Genomic DNA, 15,362 nt, shown 5'->3' with positions numbered 1-15,362 from the left:
CGAACCTACGTAGGTATACGGGAAAGACTTTGGTCGCCCACATGGTATCGCGTCTCCTTTCTCTGTCTCGATTCTCGATTCTTGTGCCGGTTATCCCACGTGTGTCCTCTATGCTGCATCATGCATTCAGTATTCAGTGCTCCACTGTACCGGAGCACTCGATAAAAATGCTCCGTCGACCAAGTTTAACCAGAGAATTCCATTAAAGAATATATATGCGCAGATTCGCATTACTCGGTTCAGAATTGTGCGGCGAGTTCATTGAACTCATTGGGATATTGTAAATGCGGCTCGTGCCCCGCATTTTCCAACACCTTCGAGCCTGAAACAAGGAGAATCCGCGTGATTCGGGTGAGAAAGTTTATGGCATACGAACTTTGCTCCGGGTACGTGCTCTTTCAAATAAACCAAATGCTCGGCAAAAGTCGTTGAATCCTTCCTCCCGTGAACGATCAACGTGGGGCATTTGATTCTCCGCAGATATTCTTTGAAGGAGTCGCCGTTTCGCTTCTCATGAATCCTTGAAAGAGCATCCATCCAGTCGTTCCAAATTCCTTGCAAATATTCCTTCGCGTAGAAAGCTATCGCTGTGTCTCGCGCTGTCTCTGGCCAATTGTCGAGGTTTTTCTATGCTGCGAATACGCGAATGCCGCGCGTAGAAAAGGATCAGACAGTTTATTAAGGGTAGTAGGCAGTCGTTCCTGTCTAAAATGAAGCATCTCTGTTTCAATTAATTATAATGAAATCAATTGAAACTGAGACTTGTTCTTTGGCATGAAGTTTATTAACATCATAAGCTTTAAAAAAATTGCATTATATATGACGCTATAGATGGATTATTAAACAGGCTTTTTAAAAAAGGTTTCTTTTGTTTTGCAGTAATAATTCAAAAACGGAGGTTCCAATCGATTCGAAACAAATTCGAGCGTCTTCACAAAATGTTAGTTTCGGACCACACCTAAATTAAAGTTAATGATGCTTTAATTTCTTTCGGTGTTATATAGGCGCTTGCAGCAGCGACTACCATCCTTCGCATCATCCTATCAATGAAAACCTCGGGTAACCAAAAACTTTCATTAGGTTGCAGGCTTGTACAGCATCGCGTTCGAAATAATCGTCGGGGAGGGTTCTGTCGGGTGGTCTGGACTTGCCACAGCCAGGCGGGTCCCATGCGACTATTCTAAATTTCTTTCCATCGAGAGCCTCCAGTTGCGGTTTAAAATTCCACCAGATCGAACCTGTAGCATGGTACACCAAGTATAGTAGCACGTATTACGGTATGTATGTAAATATATTGGATAACTTCAGTTGGAATAATTGCAATGTTCTTCGTGACGCGGGACCCCTCAGAGGCCGAAGGATTTATCGATTTATCTGCGAATCATAAATGTGCTTCTCTGAACATTATATTCTAATGTTTTCATACATTCGGAAAAAGGAATATATATTTTATCAATTTTTTACTCCATCCCATAGTTGTAAGATTTTTTCCACAACTATCTTTTATTCGATATTTTCAGAATAAAATTCGTCGTGAACGGTGTACGAATATTACACTTTTACATAAATGCTACGTTACCTCCTTCAACGATAAGTGATACTACTTAGCAGCACCACATTCATCGAGTTACCGACGAGCACTACGAGCAGTACCTACTACTCCACGCGAACTTAATGCGCGCCCAACGTGGTAACGCATATACCTATAGGTATGTAGGAATAGCTGTAGAAAAAGAAGGCCTCGGGCGACGGGGACTCGAACCCACCGATCTTCGTCGAGGTTTCTTATTCAGGCCTCCTTCTTATGGGGGTTGATCCCACGTATGCATATTTTTACAAATTTGCTTACCCCCAACACCAGGTAGCAGGAATACTGGATGCTCACCGGTCCCAACTCTCAAGTAATTGGCACTAGTATCGTTTACGGAGATTTTTCGTTCCTGTAGAACAATTGGTCAATTGCTGCTGCGATTTTATGGTAGTGTTGAATAAAGTAAAGTTGCCTTACCTCCATAGCGTGGCTGGCAACTACCGTGGAGAAGAATTTTCCTTCCTGATGAGCAGTTCCGATAGACACAGCACCTAGATTGGCCGATATTTTCTTGCTGAAACAGCGACATAATTTCATGGGCATAGCTGACGACCGCTTTACTTGAGAGACCCGCTCACGCGATACTAAATCTGTTGCGAACGCACACTTTGTATAAGTAGAGTTCGCTTCCAATCATTTTTAAACACACGCTCGATTATCAAATATGTTGTCCTTCGAGCACCTTTGTATTTGTACATTTTTATTCTGCATACGCATGTTACAAATCGCCCAAGATTAAGAATTTCACGTTGGCTTTAAACGCCCATTTGACAACTCGAGCGGATCGTTTCAAGGAGTTGTAATAAAACACAGAGCACGAATGTTTAAAATATTTATTTTCGAATTATACAATAATGAGTGACGTAATGTCAGGTGTAGCTGGTACGTACGAAAAATGGTAAAATATGTCGAAAAGTCAATATATATATATAATTACTAAGAGTAAAAAATAAATAAACATTTCTGATATAAATTGATGATGCAAAAATGTTTAATCCGCATATACAATCTGGAAATCATGATACAAATTTCTGTTCAACTTTAAGAGAACTACTACGATATTACGCAACAGAGGTGACTGTAATGAACGATGCAGAAATGATTTTCTTGATTCCTTATGTTTTATGCGATACAGCATATCGATGAGAAAAAAAGACCAGGAAATTAAATTTTTCGTAATAAAGTTTCTAAGTTCAGTGCAGCAGGTCTTTACATGCCTTATACTTAATTGTAACATTGACCAAAGTAAAAATAATAAATCAGCCAAGGGGATTAAAAGAATGGCCTTATCATGAATCTTGTTGATCGCGATTAAGAGCTCTGTGATATTCTTCTGTTAAATGCTTCTTATATTTTGTCTGATCACCCCATAGCTTTGCAGCTTGAGGATTAAGGGGGCTTTCATTGTTAGGTTCTGCAAATTCAAATGATACTTATACTTGCCCTTACCTTATGGATAAATAAAAGCCTACTCACCGCTAAGAAGAGATTGTATAGATAGTAATATGGTGCGCACGTCGTACAAAGCGCTCCATTTATCTTTTAGTATGTCCAAACAAATGTTACCCCCTACATCTACATTTGGATGAAAACAGGGAGTGGCGAAACGCACTATCGGGGCACTGTAAGGGTAACTATGAGGGAATTCCAAAGTCAATTTGTAGGTGAGACCAGCGTAAACCTGTAATAACAATGATGATGATGAAACAATATAGAACTCATACATCTGACACGATATCTGTTGTGTCTATTACTGGCGTGATTACAACGTAGTTAATACCGTGTCTCTTGGTCCTGTGATAGTCCCGATCCATTTAAACAGATTTTCCCCGTCTGGGAAGGCGGAAACACCTTTCTCTGTACTCATCATCAAAACCATGAGTTCCTTTTGCAATCTGCGCATAAATTTATCTTTGCTTACACCATGAGTAAATATTATGTAATTTTTAACTTAAACTACCGTAGAATTCGTCTAGAATTATGGAGACATGCAGTTTGGGGCTGAGCTAACTTCAAAATATTCGCCCAAACATTGCAACTAGGTTATGCGACTTGAAATATTAATTGCGGGAAATATTGCTTGTTGCACGGTTTATTAAGAAAGACGTAGCAAGTAGACGACGAATGGATAACGACAGAAAACATCTGGCGATAAATTCGGCGAGTAAGTTCCGTTTAGAGTACCATATACATAGCTTGCATACCGTTTACTAACTGCATGATTGTCTTTTGGTACATTCTGCTTTTCCTCAGTGGCTTTGTTCGGTGTGTTTTGAGACGAATAAAACGGATTTATATTTTGTGCCATTCCGGGTCGAGAAACGCACGTGCTAGATCCTCAGGAGTATTATTTCTCACGCGAGATTTCCGAAGCTTCGGTACGAGGCACAACAGTCACTGTGGAAATTTGAATGTTCCAGACGCTATCAACCAACTTGAAAACATTTGGCTTCGAACAGCTGTTGAAGGTGTAGCATGCTTGTTTGTGCGATCAATCTACACTCAATCTACCTATTCCAATCGAAGAAAATATTGATTCAAAAATTTATTCGAATAAATCGCGAGAAGAAACATTACGCTTGCTCGGTGTAAACATTTCTCAGTACGACTTTACACATACTCGATAACGTTTCTGCCATTGATTCCAGATTACATTGATACAGGCGCAACGGCAACGGCGAATTGCGACGAATGAACCTTCGACCGATCTATAAAGGGGCGAATTCCACTTACATACGCCCAAATCGCCCGTAATCCCCTAGATATCCATTACATATCGCGACCGTGGCGGGCAATCTGGACGTAAGTGGAATTCGCCCAAGGATGCCCGTGGATGGCCGTTTAAATTCTGTAAGCAGTATTCTGGTTTCCTAACCCCTGCTATCCCTACGAATACATAACATTCCTTTCCATTCTTTCCCTCATTACTGATCCACCATCCCGTTTTATTTATTCGTGTCTTTCATTATAAATCCGTTTGATTTATTTACTTCGCGATTCATCGTTTTCATTTCCATTTCAAACACGGTTGCCGATGCATGAACGAGATATTATGCTTCTACGGAAATTTGATGAGTGATATTAGCGAGAAGCATAAAGTTATTATGTTTTTTCTTGAAATTCATCGCCATAAAAGTCGTTGGACATTTATTCTTGGCATCATTTACGCTACAGCAGCTCGAACAGAGCAGACCGCTGCAGACCGCGAAAATTTATATAATTATGGCAATCATAGGATCACGGCAGATGGCGTCACAGTGACGTGCTTGTAGTGATACTTTAGGGAGTGATCGGAACAACGTGTATCGTCGCTGATTGGTTGCCGCGATTTTGGAGCAAAAGCGGAAGTAGACACAGAACGAAACTGTCCCACAATCGAATCTCGATCGGCCACAATCGTTTGAGCCGTCTGTATTCTGTATTGGGAAATACTGTGAGAGCGCCATCTACTAAAGTAAACTCTGTAATCGGGTCAATCGCGTTACAGGACTGGTGTCACACAAGTATTGACACAGTGCAATAATGTTTTTGTCAATAAATAGCCTGTTAAATTTTACAAAATCGATCATCAAACAGTCGAAATTCCCAATACTGCCAATTACATGTGACAGCTAACCCGATTAGACTGCTTTAATTTTCGCCACCAGATTGCGTAGCGGAAATAAGAAAATGACAATACATACTAAGTGCTATTGTACGTGCTATTTTAAATGCAAAAGAAGGAGAATAACTCACTGATCGACTGAAAAACCAACATATATAATTTAATGTAAACTGTATAGATAATATGTACGTACAAGTATAATATGATAAATTATACAGCGCTCAAGCTCTTAAAACAAAAAATCACCCGCCATCTTAAGTTTGCATTCTAATCCTACTATTTAATATAATACATGCGAAACTGTGTTTGATGTTTGTTTTTGAATTTTTGTATACCTATACGTAGTCTAAGACCACGATACTTTTTATCCCGATTTTTCTAACCGATCTGAACCAAATTTTGTATAATTACTCTCTAGAACCCTGCAGAAAATATAAGCTATGTACCATGAAATCTGTACATCCCACCTCTTCCTCCTTATTTCACCCTCTTGACACTCAATAAGGGAAAAAATTATTTTTTACTTTTTAGTGCATTTTTATTTTCTTGAAGTCAATTCAAGTGCAATTTACTTACTAAATAATGACAGAGTAAAGTTAATGATAAATAGAATTTAAGGTTCATCCTTGAACAAGAGAAAGTGACTGTTAAGATATAAATTGCTGGAGAAAAATAGTATTATGACATTATGGTAGCTCACGTTATGTGTTTAACCTCCTCTGGAGGAATTCCATTGTTTTCTCGACAGAAAGGAGAAGGAGATACGGTAGGAAAACTGATTTGGCAATAAATAAAACTGTGATTGAAAATATTTATCCGATACGACTTGGTGATTTTATTCATGATATTTGTAGATGACCTTTTCTAAAATAGCATCCCTAAATGGAATACATATGTTTCTAAAATCACAAGATGTTGAACTTTTGAGTACGGACTTACCAGACACTACTATAGTGTGGAAAGAGTTTGAACAAAGTGTTACTTTAATAGTTATCGCGAATGGGACTACGAAATATGTTTTGTACAAGTTTCTCGATGCTATCTTTGCTGCAATGATTTTATTTGTCGGTATCGAGGAGCTAAAAAATGCAAGAAATATTGAAAAGCTTAAAAAAGATATGCGTTTATGCGGTCCAATTGTGGACAGTCTATTACAGTGTCTGAATGTTGGAGATGGAATTTGCTCGAAAACTGATATCGTCAACATGACAGAATGCATGATTTGCCCAGAAAATAATTTGCTTCTGGTAATCAGAATTTTTTATTACCTACACCATCAACTTCCTTCTACATCATATACATATATATTTATTTAATTTCGACCTTGCGGTCCAGAAATGTGGCTTGGTTTAAAATTCCTATTAACTTCACACCCACACACATCTCCTGCTCGCTCACATTCATACACACCCCTTCTACACTCGCCTCTATATATTTAACGCAGTCCTACACTATCCGCTTTTCTATTGAAACTAGTCCCTCCCCTAACATTCTATTCTATTGCATGCTGTTATTCTTTGGTGTCATTTTGCCCTCTCTCCTTCATTATCTTTTTCTTTCCTCCTTCCTTCTATACCCCTTTAACCACTCCACCACCTCCTCTACCCTTCTATGCTGAAGTATTTCTTCCACGCATATATTTACTCTTTCCACCCCTGTACAGTCCTCCACCAGATGTATTAACGACCCTTTATCACTTTTGCATAACTTACACCTCCTACTACATCATATATATTAAATAATAATCTGTTTAAGACTTGTTTAGAAGGTTACACAGAGTGTTTGGATTCCGTATACGGCTGCATCTTAATACATGGCTGCTTAGCTGTAGCTACAGACGGATGGTGGAATTTACATCCTATTGAAAGAAAATTGCTAATAATAGCTGTCGCTGCGGAAGGTATTTGCACTACACGCGACATTCCGGTGTTTTTACCTTATAAAAGTCCAAATGTAAGTATCGCTCGGGTAGGTAGCAAGAAAATTTATATCTAATGTTGTCTGCGCGTTATCTATAACGGTATACAAATGCATATAACAGCGACACAAGGGACTCTGCGCAGGTGGCTTTCAGACTAGTGTCTCTCACATTGGTCAATCATATCGAGGTATTAGCATTATGCGGACCAAATCCAGAATTACCGGAGATTGAGAGATTCGCCGTGCAGTGTTGGAAGACCGGCATCGATGCTTTACATAGCGCAGAACAATGCTATCCGCGCAATTTACCTATCTCTATAAATTTAGATTCAGAAACACTCGGGTACTATACAGATACGCTATGAAAGAAAACCTATTTTTCGAACATGGTTAAAATATTATCTTATGTCTGTTTAGATTCCTCTTGGTAAACTACAAGGTGCAAAAATTTGTACTCGGCAGAAATACTCAATATACTAAAAACAGAATTAGTGGATCGCACAGATTAGATATATTGAGAACATTTTATCATCAAGCCGTTGAAACTTTTATATTGTCTTCCGACTCCAGTGATGGGATAAAGAGTGATGGTTGGAAATTTGTTGGCGCAAAAGAAACTTATTTGTGCTCGGAATATCACAAGTGTCATGCAGTTAAATATGGAGATCATGTACTTTGTATTTTATATGCATCTATAGTTCCTACTCATACTATGAGACTGATTTGCCAGAAAATATTAAAAACATTATTTGTCGATAAACAAGGCTGTTGGTAAAATATTTGAATAACTTGAGGAGCCTTGTGTGCTAGATCTGTTACTGCAGTGCGTGGCTGTTTGTGTGCGCAAGCGTGCGTATGTGGATCCGCTTTACACTTTTATCATTCCATCTAATCGATTATGTTTTTCCAACTAGCAAACGAATATTAATGGAACAATAAACGTATCTACATATTACTAGATTCTTATAATTTGTAATTCGTACTTAATGTCGCCCGATTTAAATTATATAGACGACCATAAACCAACTTGACGGTGTGTTCAGTGTTCACTCTGTAAGTACTTGCATAGGAATTTTTGCAATTGCAATAGTTACAATTGTAACTATTCTTATATGTAAATCAAGGGAACCTGTTTCATCAGATTTCTCCAGTTAGCAGAACGATATACATGGACATGAGCGTCCGCAGGAGGGGGCAAAAAGGGCAGTTGCCCCCCCTGGCTTTTGGGAAAAAATCGCTTATTTTTCAAAACTGATCTTTATTAAGTTTATACTAAAAAAAGGGAATATTTTTAAATTTAGGTTTTAAATTTTTATTTAAATTGGCACTATAAAATGGGTTAAAAAAGCAAGAAGGGTATATTTTTCTTTACCAGGCTATCGTATGCCTTCTGAGTTCAGGCATCAGCTACTAGCATTGTAAGAACACGTTAAAAAAACTAGCAAGGAAAAACCCTCGAGAAACAACGCGCTCTACGTGTTTATGAGTCCTGGCAATAAACTCTTCCCCGTTCGTTTCAAATCTCGCTCCTACGTACTCTACTTACCGATTACCTACAATTTCCCAGCCACGTTCAAGCGATAGCGTAACAGTATGTACATCACGGTATATGAATTTATCTTTGCGTCAAGTCAATTACCTGGAGCCGTGTCTATATTGTATATATAGTCTAAGTTCATTCAAGCTGCCCGAGTGCGCGGCGCCCCGTGGCGAAACATGGCGACACATGGCGAAAACAACACCCTGCGATCCGTCGCCGAGTGTTATGGCTGTAACTACAACGCTCCTTTAAAAGTACAAGCATGGATACCACAGGAATTATAGTTGATGCAAAATTCTACCACCTAACAGACTTTTACATAGGTTTAGGATTAGCCATTAGTTCCAGCATATTTATAGGTTTGAAACTTGCTCAAATAAACAAGATTACAACCAGTTAGCCAACTATTAACATTGCTTACTCCGAATCGTTGTATTTATTCAGGAGCTAGTTTTATTATAAAGAAGAAAGCATTGATTCACCTTCAAAGACGTGGCATGGTACGTGCTTCGTCCGGAGGGTATGGATACTTGAAAGAATGGGTATGGTGGGCTGGTCTTCTTTCAAGCAAGTAGAAACTCTTCACGTAACAAAGATGTGTCCAAGCGTTTGATCTTGCTAGAATTTTATATATATTCAAATTAAAGTGGGGATCGGAGAAGCAGCTAACTTTGCCGCTTACGCCTTTGCACCAGCTTCGTTGGTTACGCCATTGGGAGCGCTCAGTGTCTTAATATCCACGATATTAGCATCAAAGTACCTGAACGAAAAACTTAATTTACTAGGAAAGGTAAGGTTGTATTACACATCAAACGATATAGTCTTTGTGTATCAAGTAGCGAAGAAAGCTAGAAACATCTCTTCTCCCAGATTGGCTGCCTTTTGTGCATCTTGGGTTCCACAATTCTTGTAATCCATTCTCCGAAAGAGGGAGAAGTCAGCACGTTAAACGAGCTCTTAGACAAGGTCAAGGATCCAGGATATATCCTGTATGTTTCGGTTGTAATAGTATGCAGCCTTTCAATAATTCTTTACTTTGGTCCTGCTTATGGAAAACAAAATATCATGGTGTACACCTGCCTATGCTCTTCCGTTGGTTCATTAAACGTCATGAGCTGTAAAGGTTTGGGACTGGCATTAAAAGAAACCATTACTGGGTTCAACAATGGATTCGCTAACTTATTCACGTGGGTTTGTTTGATTACTGTGATACTTTGCGTCGTTGTACAAATGAATTATTTGAATAGATTGTTGGACCTGTTTGAAACGACAGTCGTAACGCCAGTATATTATGTGTTTTTTACAACATTAGTAATAATTGCGTCCACCTTATTATTTCGGGAATGGGAAAATATGAGTAGCACAGATATTTTAGGCTCCTTCTGTGGTTTTTCTACCGTGATAATTGCAATATTTCTGTTAAATGCATTCAAGGATATAAATATACACTATGCTAATATTAGGCACATGTTTCTGCCTAAAAGGGAACGATTTGTAAGCAGTGATACCCAGTGGAATAATAGGGATGAAGAAGAAAGATTAATAACAAGGCTTGGAACTGAAATGGAAATAGGCCAGACGTCCAGAACTCAGCGTTCAACAAGAATTATATAGCGATTGTGTCCCAAGTTTATAACGCAATAATGTATTTAAGTGTAATTTCTAATATAACCTTGTCTCAAATGGAATACTATAATTCTACTATATAGTACTAACAATCAATGTCATGTTGCAATTTATAGCTTGTATAAGCACTGAACAAGTGCCATATTTCGACGCCATATATGTAGGTAAGTATGTACCTAACAGTACCTATTCTTCTTGTCATATAACGGGTGTCGCACTAGCGGCTCGCGAGCCGCAGTGGCTCTTTCTCCTCTTCGCCTGCTCCGTACAGCTGTAGGAGAACGGCCCCCTCCACACCTACTTCACTCTGATGAATTTTTCCTCCGGGGTTCCTTATGGGTCGGTAATACAGTTTGGGTGTAATAAGTTTATCTACCTATATACCATCTAGTCTATATACCATTATGCATTCATATACATACATATTTTAATATGGCGGAAATTGGGAATGCGCAGTAAAAGACGAAAATGAGCCGCTCAGCGAGCACACCTTATATCCTTACATCATGATCTATACCTCGTCTGTGGTGTGACACAAAATTACGTTGGATGATAAGTCTATCCTATACCTCGTCTGTGGTTGGGTCAAGTGCGACTTTACCGAGCGACGTGATCGGACGCATGGAAATTCACGTTACGACCATTTTTCTATTTGGTAAGCAAGAGAATGTACGGTTTGCAAAGGAATTTGAAGGTAAGGCAGCGCCAACTTTCAATGGCTCTTCAGACATTTCGTCTTTGTCGGGCACGTGGGCCTCTCCGGTCACTCCGGCCTTTTTCTTTTTGCGAGAATGCTACTATAGTACGCCCTGCACGATTAATAGAAACAGCTGCCGTTACGTAATTCAAACACATGGTTATAAAATATAAACCGTTATAAACATGTCACTGGAATTATATAACATTCAGCATAGATCGATTGTTCCTGAACGCCACTGAAAATGGTAACCCCTTAAACTTAAAGTTTGATTCCGCGTTACATCCGCCGCATGTAGGTATACATACAAAACTTTACTGGAACATTAGAAATTGTTTTCTCTGATGCCAAATTCTCTCCAACTATTTATATAACTAGTTGGTTATCAATGGGAAAGTTACATATTGCCTTACCGCGTAAAAGATAAGGAAAAGTTAATATGGAATAACGGTATCGTCGCTCCGATAAACCGTGTTCTCGCTTATTTTCAATTCTTTTCTCAGTAACCCCACCCTACATTTAATGTGGACAATCACATTATGAAAACAAACATGCTGGCGCCTTTGGGGAAACGAATTTTGTCTCCAGAATTCTTGCACCTACACCGTTATGGATCTACTCACAGGTTAGCCGATTTCTTCTCTTCTAATGACCTCAGAACTGTTAAACACATCGCCATATGCGTTGTTCTTTCTTACGCTTACAAGGCGCGTAAATGAGAAAAGGGACCGTGATTGGAAATTTTACAGTGCAAACGGGTGCAGCGTGTTCGACCTCGTGATCGTCGGGGGCGGCATCGTAGGATGCGCTACCGCTCGGGAGCTGATGGTGCGGCACCCCGATCTCAAGATGGCGATCGTTGAGAAGGAGAATGCTTTGGCGATGCATCAGACGTCCCATAACAGTGGCGTGATACACGCTGGCATTTATTATAAGCCCGGTAGTATGAAAGTAAGAACGCAATCACGATCTCACAAATTTTTCGCACGGACTTGTCCGTTTCTCGGGAATGTAATACATATCAATTCTAACGACACGGGATGTTCAAACTGGCTAGTAGAACAACGCTACGTTAAGAGATTTTTCATTCGGCAGGGAATAATTACAGGCCAAAATGTGCGTGGAAGGTGCAAGGCTGTCGTACGACTATTTATGTAAACACAAGATACCGCATAAGAGGGTTGGGAAGCTTATAGTAGCGGTGAACAAAAATGAAGTTAAGGGAATAGACGCATTATACGAACGGGGAACAAAGAACAACGTACCGGATCTCCAACTGGTGGAGAAACATTGCATAGCCAACTATGAGGCAAAATGTCAAGTACTTAAATTATTCTCTCCTTCTAACAAACGGATGTTATCCAAAGTCTCGGGAACAGTATAAACCGTACGTTTACATTGTACAGGGAGAAAAAGCAATATGGTCACCGTGGACTGGTATCGTTGATTGGGCAATGGTTTGCAGGCACTTTGCCAGTGAATTTGAAAAGATGGGCGGTCAAATATTCTTAAATTTCAATGTAACCGGTTTCATGGAAATGACAGAGTCGACAGGAAATCAAGAATTAGCTCCCATTGCAGTAATTTCGAAAAACAGAGTACGTCTCCTGTATCGATCAATTGAAATTCACCTTCCGCCCTCACCGTCCTCCAGCTTCTTTATCGCCGATTTACGTTGTAGTGTCTGCCAACAAGATACGTGTTGACGTGTGCCGGTTTGCATTCGGACCGCGTGGCGGTAATGACAGGATGCGATATCAGCCCACGAATTATTCCATTTCGTGGAGAGTATTTGTTACTAAACGATGCGAAAAAAGACTTATGTACGGCCAATATATACCCCGTCCCAGATCCTAGATTTCCATTTTTGGGCGTGCATTTCACGCCCAAAGTGAACGGCGATATAATTCTCGGCCCAAACGCAGTTTTAGCACTTGCCAGAGAGGGTTATCGGTACGCTGTAATTCGTTAAAAATCAACCGGCTGTGTAAGTGCGCGTATGCGTAAGCGTATACGGGCAATATTTCAACCTATAATCCAATGAATCGACGATCATATGCTTTCAGATGGCGCGACATAAACATAAGAGACTGTATAGAAATGGCCCGGTTCCCCGGATTGTATAAACTTTGCTTGCGATATTTCCTTCCAGGATGCAAAGAAATCATTAAATCGATCATTTATCCACTCGTAGTGAGGGATCTGCAAAAGTTTATACCCGAAGTAGGTTATAAGGACGTGAAAAGGTAAATACCAGAGACTTGGAAATCTTCTCTCTTATCGACATGCTTTCTTTCCAAGCTTGTATTGTTAATTCTGCAGAGGCTTCGCGGGTGTTCGAGCACAGGCGATGGATGAAAATGGAAACTTGGTGGATGATTTTGTGTTTGACGCTGGAAAGGGTAGCATTGGCACCAGGGTGCTTCATTGTCGAAACGCACCTTCTCCGGCCGCAACCAGTGCGATGGCAATCGCTAAACACATTGCTGACAAAATAGAGACCGATTTTAAAATTTAACAACCTCGAGGTTTCGGCAATTGAAAATTATCTGAAACGCTATATATCCACGAAATGAGCAATAGGGTATTTTATAATATTTTGTACTGTTTTCAAAATGATACTCAAACTTCGTAACTTGACTTCATATATTTGAAAGTATACATGTATATATAGACAGGATGTGTATGATACGTATTTACATCCGACTCGATCGCGAATATTTTTAAAGACGAACATGAAATAACGGATTAGTACATAAGTATCTTTCAAAGATATGTAATCACAGCGATATTTCTATAAAACCATTTCAAATTATTCTAAACCCAGTTCCTGATATCATAAGATGAGAATTTGCAAAGTCCCAAGCTGCGGTCGAGTGAAATCCCATATTGGAAAGGACAACCCCATATTCGCTCAGTGCGAACAAAGAGTACACTGCAACAACAGAATTAATTCATTAATTAGTTTCTCGCTACTCCCATTCCTTTCCTCATTGTTAGACTTACCTAGAGGTTCGCAATACTTATTATGTCTATAGAAAAAGTAACACGCAAACAATACGCATAACACATTCGACAGCAACGATCTCCGCTTCCATTTCATGGAAGTCGTCTCCAATGATTCTTTGGTACTATTACGACAATTTCTCATAATAAAATATGCGACTAGCATATGAATAAAAGATGTTATCAAAAATGTTATAAAAGACAACTTATGAAAAGCTGTAAGAGAAACGTACGTTACTTTGCGGTTTCCATGCTTGGGCGAACCCATGTACGTACCATAATTTTCATCGGAGGTCCAAAACGTCAACGTAACAAGAGATATGTTTTCGATAGTGTATGTAACTATCGCGACGTTACATATTCTGTGTGCCCATCTATAGATATGTTCTTTGTAATAACGATGATACATTACTAACACTAAAATCCTTACTAACGCTTGTACGGCAATTGCTATTTTCCATATATCTCTCTGTGGTTTGTAATGCCCAATTGCCGCCGAGACAGATGGTAAGAAATTATAAACCTGGCGCAGAAAGATAATACACTGTTGCGCACACTTATCGTTACGGTATCTTGTCAACGTTACAGACGGACGGCGCGAGTTGATCGCGTATTATAAGAAAAAAAATAGCTTTCGAGTCTGAAAGTAAGAGGCGTATACTCGTCGCGATACTAGATTATCGTGGGTCCATTCAATTAACGTACCTTGCAGTGAGTGGATGTAGAGTGCTCGAAATTGTATAGGACGGACCAAATGACGCAGAAAATAAATGCTAGACATGGTAAAGACACGGTAAACCATGCCAGCTTAGAGAAAGGCAGGGTAACCCGCGCTTTCGACATGTCGTCTTCTACTAACGGGATATATTCCGACCCTACTCTCGCCTTGGTCATCGTACGATATATTCCAGATCTTAATTTACGTCATAGGAAATGAGTCTGATATTCCTAATAGGCTATAAAGCCTATAACGTTTTATTGATACGGTCGCGACATACGTAATGCTTTTTTTCTGATTCTTTCTGCCGTAGCCTCGTGCCAACCGTGCCAATGACCATACCGAGACGTACAACCGTCCTTGAACTCTACGAAAACAAAGCTTACCGCGACATGCTGATCAGAATCTTTTAACAATAACATTTTTCAACAGAAGCATCAAGAAAACACTCGCGATACCATCTTAACGTAAAATCGATCGTACTCGTAACGCTTCCTAGAGCATTCTACAGTCTGTTACAACCTACAGTAAGTTACTGCGAGTGCCTAGTCCATTTCGAACGGGCAATGTGAGCGAACGACATCGCGTGGCACAAGTAATACGGACTACGGTGGTAAAGAAAAGATTTCCTGCCCGTGGTTCCATTCTCCGACGCTAGAT

General features: G+C 39.6%; 6 protein-coding genes across 11 annotated transcripts; 3 read left to right on the top strand and 3 right to left on the bottom strand.

The window, feature by feature from the left end:
* Positions 1-1,009: 1,009 nt before the first annotated feature.
* LOC143371477 (serine hydrolase BPHL) lies at positions 1,010-2,134 on the bottom strand. Its single transcript, XM_076816686.1, has 3 exons — positions 2,009-2,134; positions 1,850-1,940; positions 1,010-1,238 (listed from the first exon to the last, which is right to left on the bottom strand). Exons 1-3 carry the CDS (start codon positions 2,132-2,134, stop codon positions 1,036-1,038), a joined length of 420 nt encoding a protein of 139 aa, XP_076672801.1. The 3' UTR covers positions 1,010-1,035.
* A 276-nt stretch (positions 2,135-2,410) lies between these two features.
* On the bottom strand, positions 2,411-4,224 carry Vih (ubiquitin conjugating enzyme vih). The gene is made up of 5 exons (XM_076816682.1): positions 4,208-4,224; positions 3,796-4,087; positions 3,372-3,486; positions 3,068-3,272; positions 2,411-3,005 (listed from the first exon to the last, which is right to left on the bottom strand). Exons 2-5 carry the CDS (start codon positions 3,897-3,899, stop codon positions 2,881-2,883), a joined length of 549 nt encoding a protein of 182 aa, XP_076672797.1. The 5' UTR covers positions 3,900-4,087; positions 4,208-4,224; the 3' UTR covers positions 2,411-2,880.
* Positions 4,225-5,044: 820 nt separating this feature from the next.
* Fy (fuzzy planar cell polarity protein-like protein) lies at positions 5,045-8,070 on the top strand. The gene is made up of 5 exons (XM_076816647.1): positions 5,045-5,961; positions 6,050-6,442; positions 6,951-7,148; positions 7,259-7,458; positions 7,533-8,070. Exons 1-5 carry the CDS (start codon positions 5,884-5,886, stop codon positions 7,888-7,890), a joined length of 1,227 nt encoding a protein of 408 aa, XP_076672762.1. The 5' UTR covers positions 5,045-5,883; the 3' UTR covers positions 7,891-8,070.
* Positions 8,071-8,776: 706 nt separating this feature from the next.
* Spict (magnesium transporter spict) lies at positions 8,777-10,359 on the top strand. 5 transcript variants are annotated; one of them, XM_076816653.1, is made up of 5 exons: positions 8,777-9,014; positions 9,100-9,222; positions 9,303-9,445; positions 9,526-9,644; positions 10,140-10,359. In XM_076816653.1, the coding sequence occupies exons 1-5, from the start codon at positions 8,918-8,920 to the stop codon at positions 10,267-10,269; spliced, it is 612 nt and encodes a 203-aa protein (XP_076672768.1). In that variant the 5' UTR covers positions 8,777-8,917; the 3' UTR covers positions 10,270-10,359. The 5 variants fall into 5 exon arrangements, with proteins under 5 accessions (XP_076672768.1, XP_076672767.1, XP_076672765.1 ...); XM_076816652.1 differs by having other exon boundaries at positions 8,778-9,014; positions 9,526-9,842; XM_076816650.1 differs by having other exon boundaries at positions 8,778-9,014; positions 9,526-10,359.
* A 441-nt stretch (positions 10,360-10,800) lies between these two features.
* L2hgdh (L-2-hydroxyglutarate dehydrogenase) lies at positions 10,801-13,660 on the top strand. Of its 2 annotated transcripts, XM_076816638.1 has the most exons (8): positions 10,801-10,936; positions 11,482-11,603; positions 11,728-11,929; positions 12,087-12,299; positions 12,385-12,576; positions 12,660-12,931; positions 13,045-13,224; positions 13,301-13,660. In XM_076816638.1, the coding sequence occupies exons 2-8, from the start codon at positions 11,518-11,520 to the stop codon at positions 13,494-13,496; spliced, it is 1,341 nt and encodes a 446-aa protein (XP_076672753.1). In that variant the 5' UTR covers positions 10,801-10,936; positions 11,482-11,517; the 3' UTR covers positions 13,497-13,660. The 2 variants fall into 2 exon arrangements, with proteins under 2 accessions (XP_076672753.1, XP_076672754.1); XM_076816639.1 differs by lacking the exon at positions 10,801-10,936 and having other exon boundaries at positions 11,065-11,603.
* A 78-nt stretch (positions 13,661-13,738) lies between these two features.
* LOC143371468 (post-GPI attachment to proteins factor 2) lies at positions 13,739-15,165 on the bottom strand. The gene is made up of 4 exons (XM_076816667.1): positions 14,690-15,165; positions 14,261-14,507; positions 13,985-14,200; positions 13,739-13,913 (listed from the first exon to the last, which is right to left on the bottom strand). Exons 1-4 carry the CDS (start codon positions 14,876-14,878, stop codon positions 13,786-13,788), a joined length of 780 nt encoding a protein of 259 aa, XP_076672782.1. The 5' UTR covers positions 14,879-15,165; the 3' UTR covers positions 13,739-13,785.
* Between the last annotated feature and the right edge of the window lie 197 nt (positions 15,166-15,362).

Source organism: Andrena cerasifolii, chromosome 7 (assembly GCF_050908995.1).
Source record: "Andrena cerasifolii isolate SP2316 chromosome 7, iyAndCera1_principal, whole genome shotgun sequence".
In the NCBI taxonomy this organism is placed as follows: domain Eukaryota; kingdom Metazoa; phylum Arthropoda; class Insecta; order Hymenoptera; family Andrenidae; genus Andrena; species Andrena cerasifolii.
The sequence above is the reverse complement of the archived record's forward strand: the minus strand, read 5'-3'. Positions and strand labels throughout refer to the sequence as shown.

Excerpts from the sequence above, each read along its gene's own strand:
- L2hgdh (XM_076816638.1), top strand. The coding sequence starts at position 11,518 with ATGAAAACAAACATGCTGGCGCCTTTGGGGAAACGAATTTTGTCTCCA. Across the intron at positions 11,604-11,727 it reads CGTTATGGATCTACTCACAG|TGCAAACGGGTGCAGCGTGT; the intron begins GTTAGCCGATTT and ends GAAATTTTACAG. Across the intron at positions 12,300-12,384 it reads ACTATGAGGCAAAATGTCAA|GGAGAAAAAGCAATATGGTC; the intron begins GTACTTAAATTA and ends TACATTGTACAG.
- LOC143371468 (XM_076816667.1), bottom strand. The coding sequence starts at position 14,878 with ATGACCAAGGCGAGAGTAGGGTCGGAATATATCCCGTTAGTAGAAGAC. Across the intron at positions 14,201-14,260 it reads GACCTCCGATGAAAATTATG|CTTTTCATAAGTTGTCTTTT; the intron begins GTACGTACATGG and ends TTTCTCTTACAG. Across the intron at positions 13,914-13,984 it reads TAAGTATTGCGAACCTCTAG|TGTACTCTTTGTTCGCACTG; the intron begins GTAAGTCTAACA and ends CTGTTGTTGCAG.
- Fy (XM_076816647.1), top strand. The coding sequence starts at position 5,884 with ATGGTAGCTCACGTTATGTGTTTAACCTCCTCTGGAGGAATTCCATTG. Across the intron at positions 6,443-6,950 it reads CAGAAAATAATTTGCTTCTG|ACTTGTTTAGAAGGTTACAC; the intron begins GTAATCAGAATT and ends AATCTGTTTAAG. Across the intron at positions 7,149-7,258 it reads TACCTTATAAAAGTCCAAAT|GTGGCTTTCAGACTAGTGTC; the intron begins GTAAGTATCGCT and ends GACTCTGCGCAG.
- LOC143371477 (XM_076816686.1), bottom strand. The coding sequence starts at position 2,134 with ATGCCCATGAAATTATGTCGCTGTTTCAGCAAGAAAATATCGGCCAAT. Across the intron at positions 1,941-2,008 it reads TTGCCAGCCACGCTATGGAG|GAACGAAAAATCTCCGTAAA; the intron begins GTAAGGCAACTT and ends ATTGTTCTACAG. Across the intron at positions 1,239-1,849 it reads CCTGCTACCTGGTGTTGGGG|GTTCGATCTGGTGGAATTTT; the intron begins GTAAGCAAATTT and ends ACCATGCTACAG.
- Spict (XM_076816650.1), top strand. The coding sequence starts at position 8,918 with ATGGATACCACAGGAATTATAGTTGATGCAAAATTCTACCACCTAACA. Across the intron at positions 9,223-9,302 it reads GTGGGCTGGTCTTCTTTCAA|TGGGGATCGGAGAAGCAGCT; the intron begins GCAAGTAGAAAC and ends TTCAAATTAAAG. Across the intron at positions 9,446-9,525 it reads AACTTAATTTACTAGGAAAG|ATTGGCTGCCTTTTGTGCAT; the intron begins GTAAGGTTGTAT and ends CTCTTCTCCCAG.
- Vih (XM_076816682.1), bottom strand. The coding sequence starts at position 3,899 with ATGGCACAAAATATAAATCCGTTTTATTCGTCTCAAAACACACCGAAC. Across the intron at positions 3,273-3,371 it reads TCACAGGACCAAGAGACACG|GTTTACGCTGGTCTCACCTA; the intron begins GTATTAACTACG and ends TTGTTATTACAG. Across the intron at positions 3,006-3,067 it reads TATACAATCTCTTCTTAGCG|AACCTAACAATGAAAGCCCC; the intron begins GTGAGTAGGCTT and ends TTGAATTTGCAG.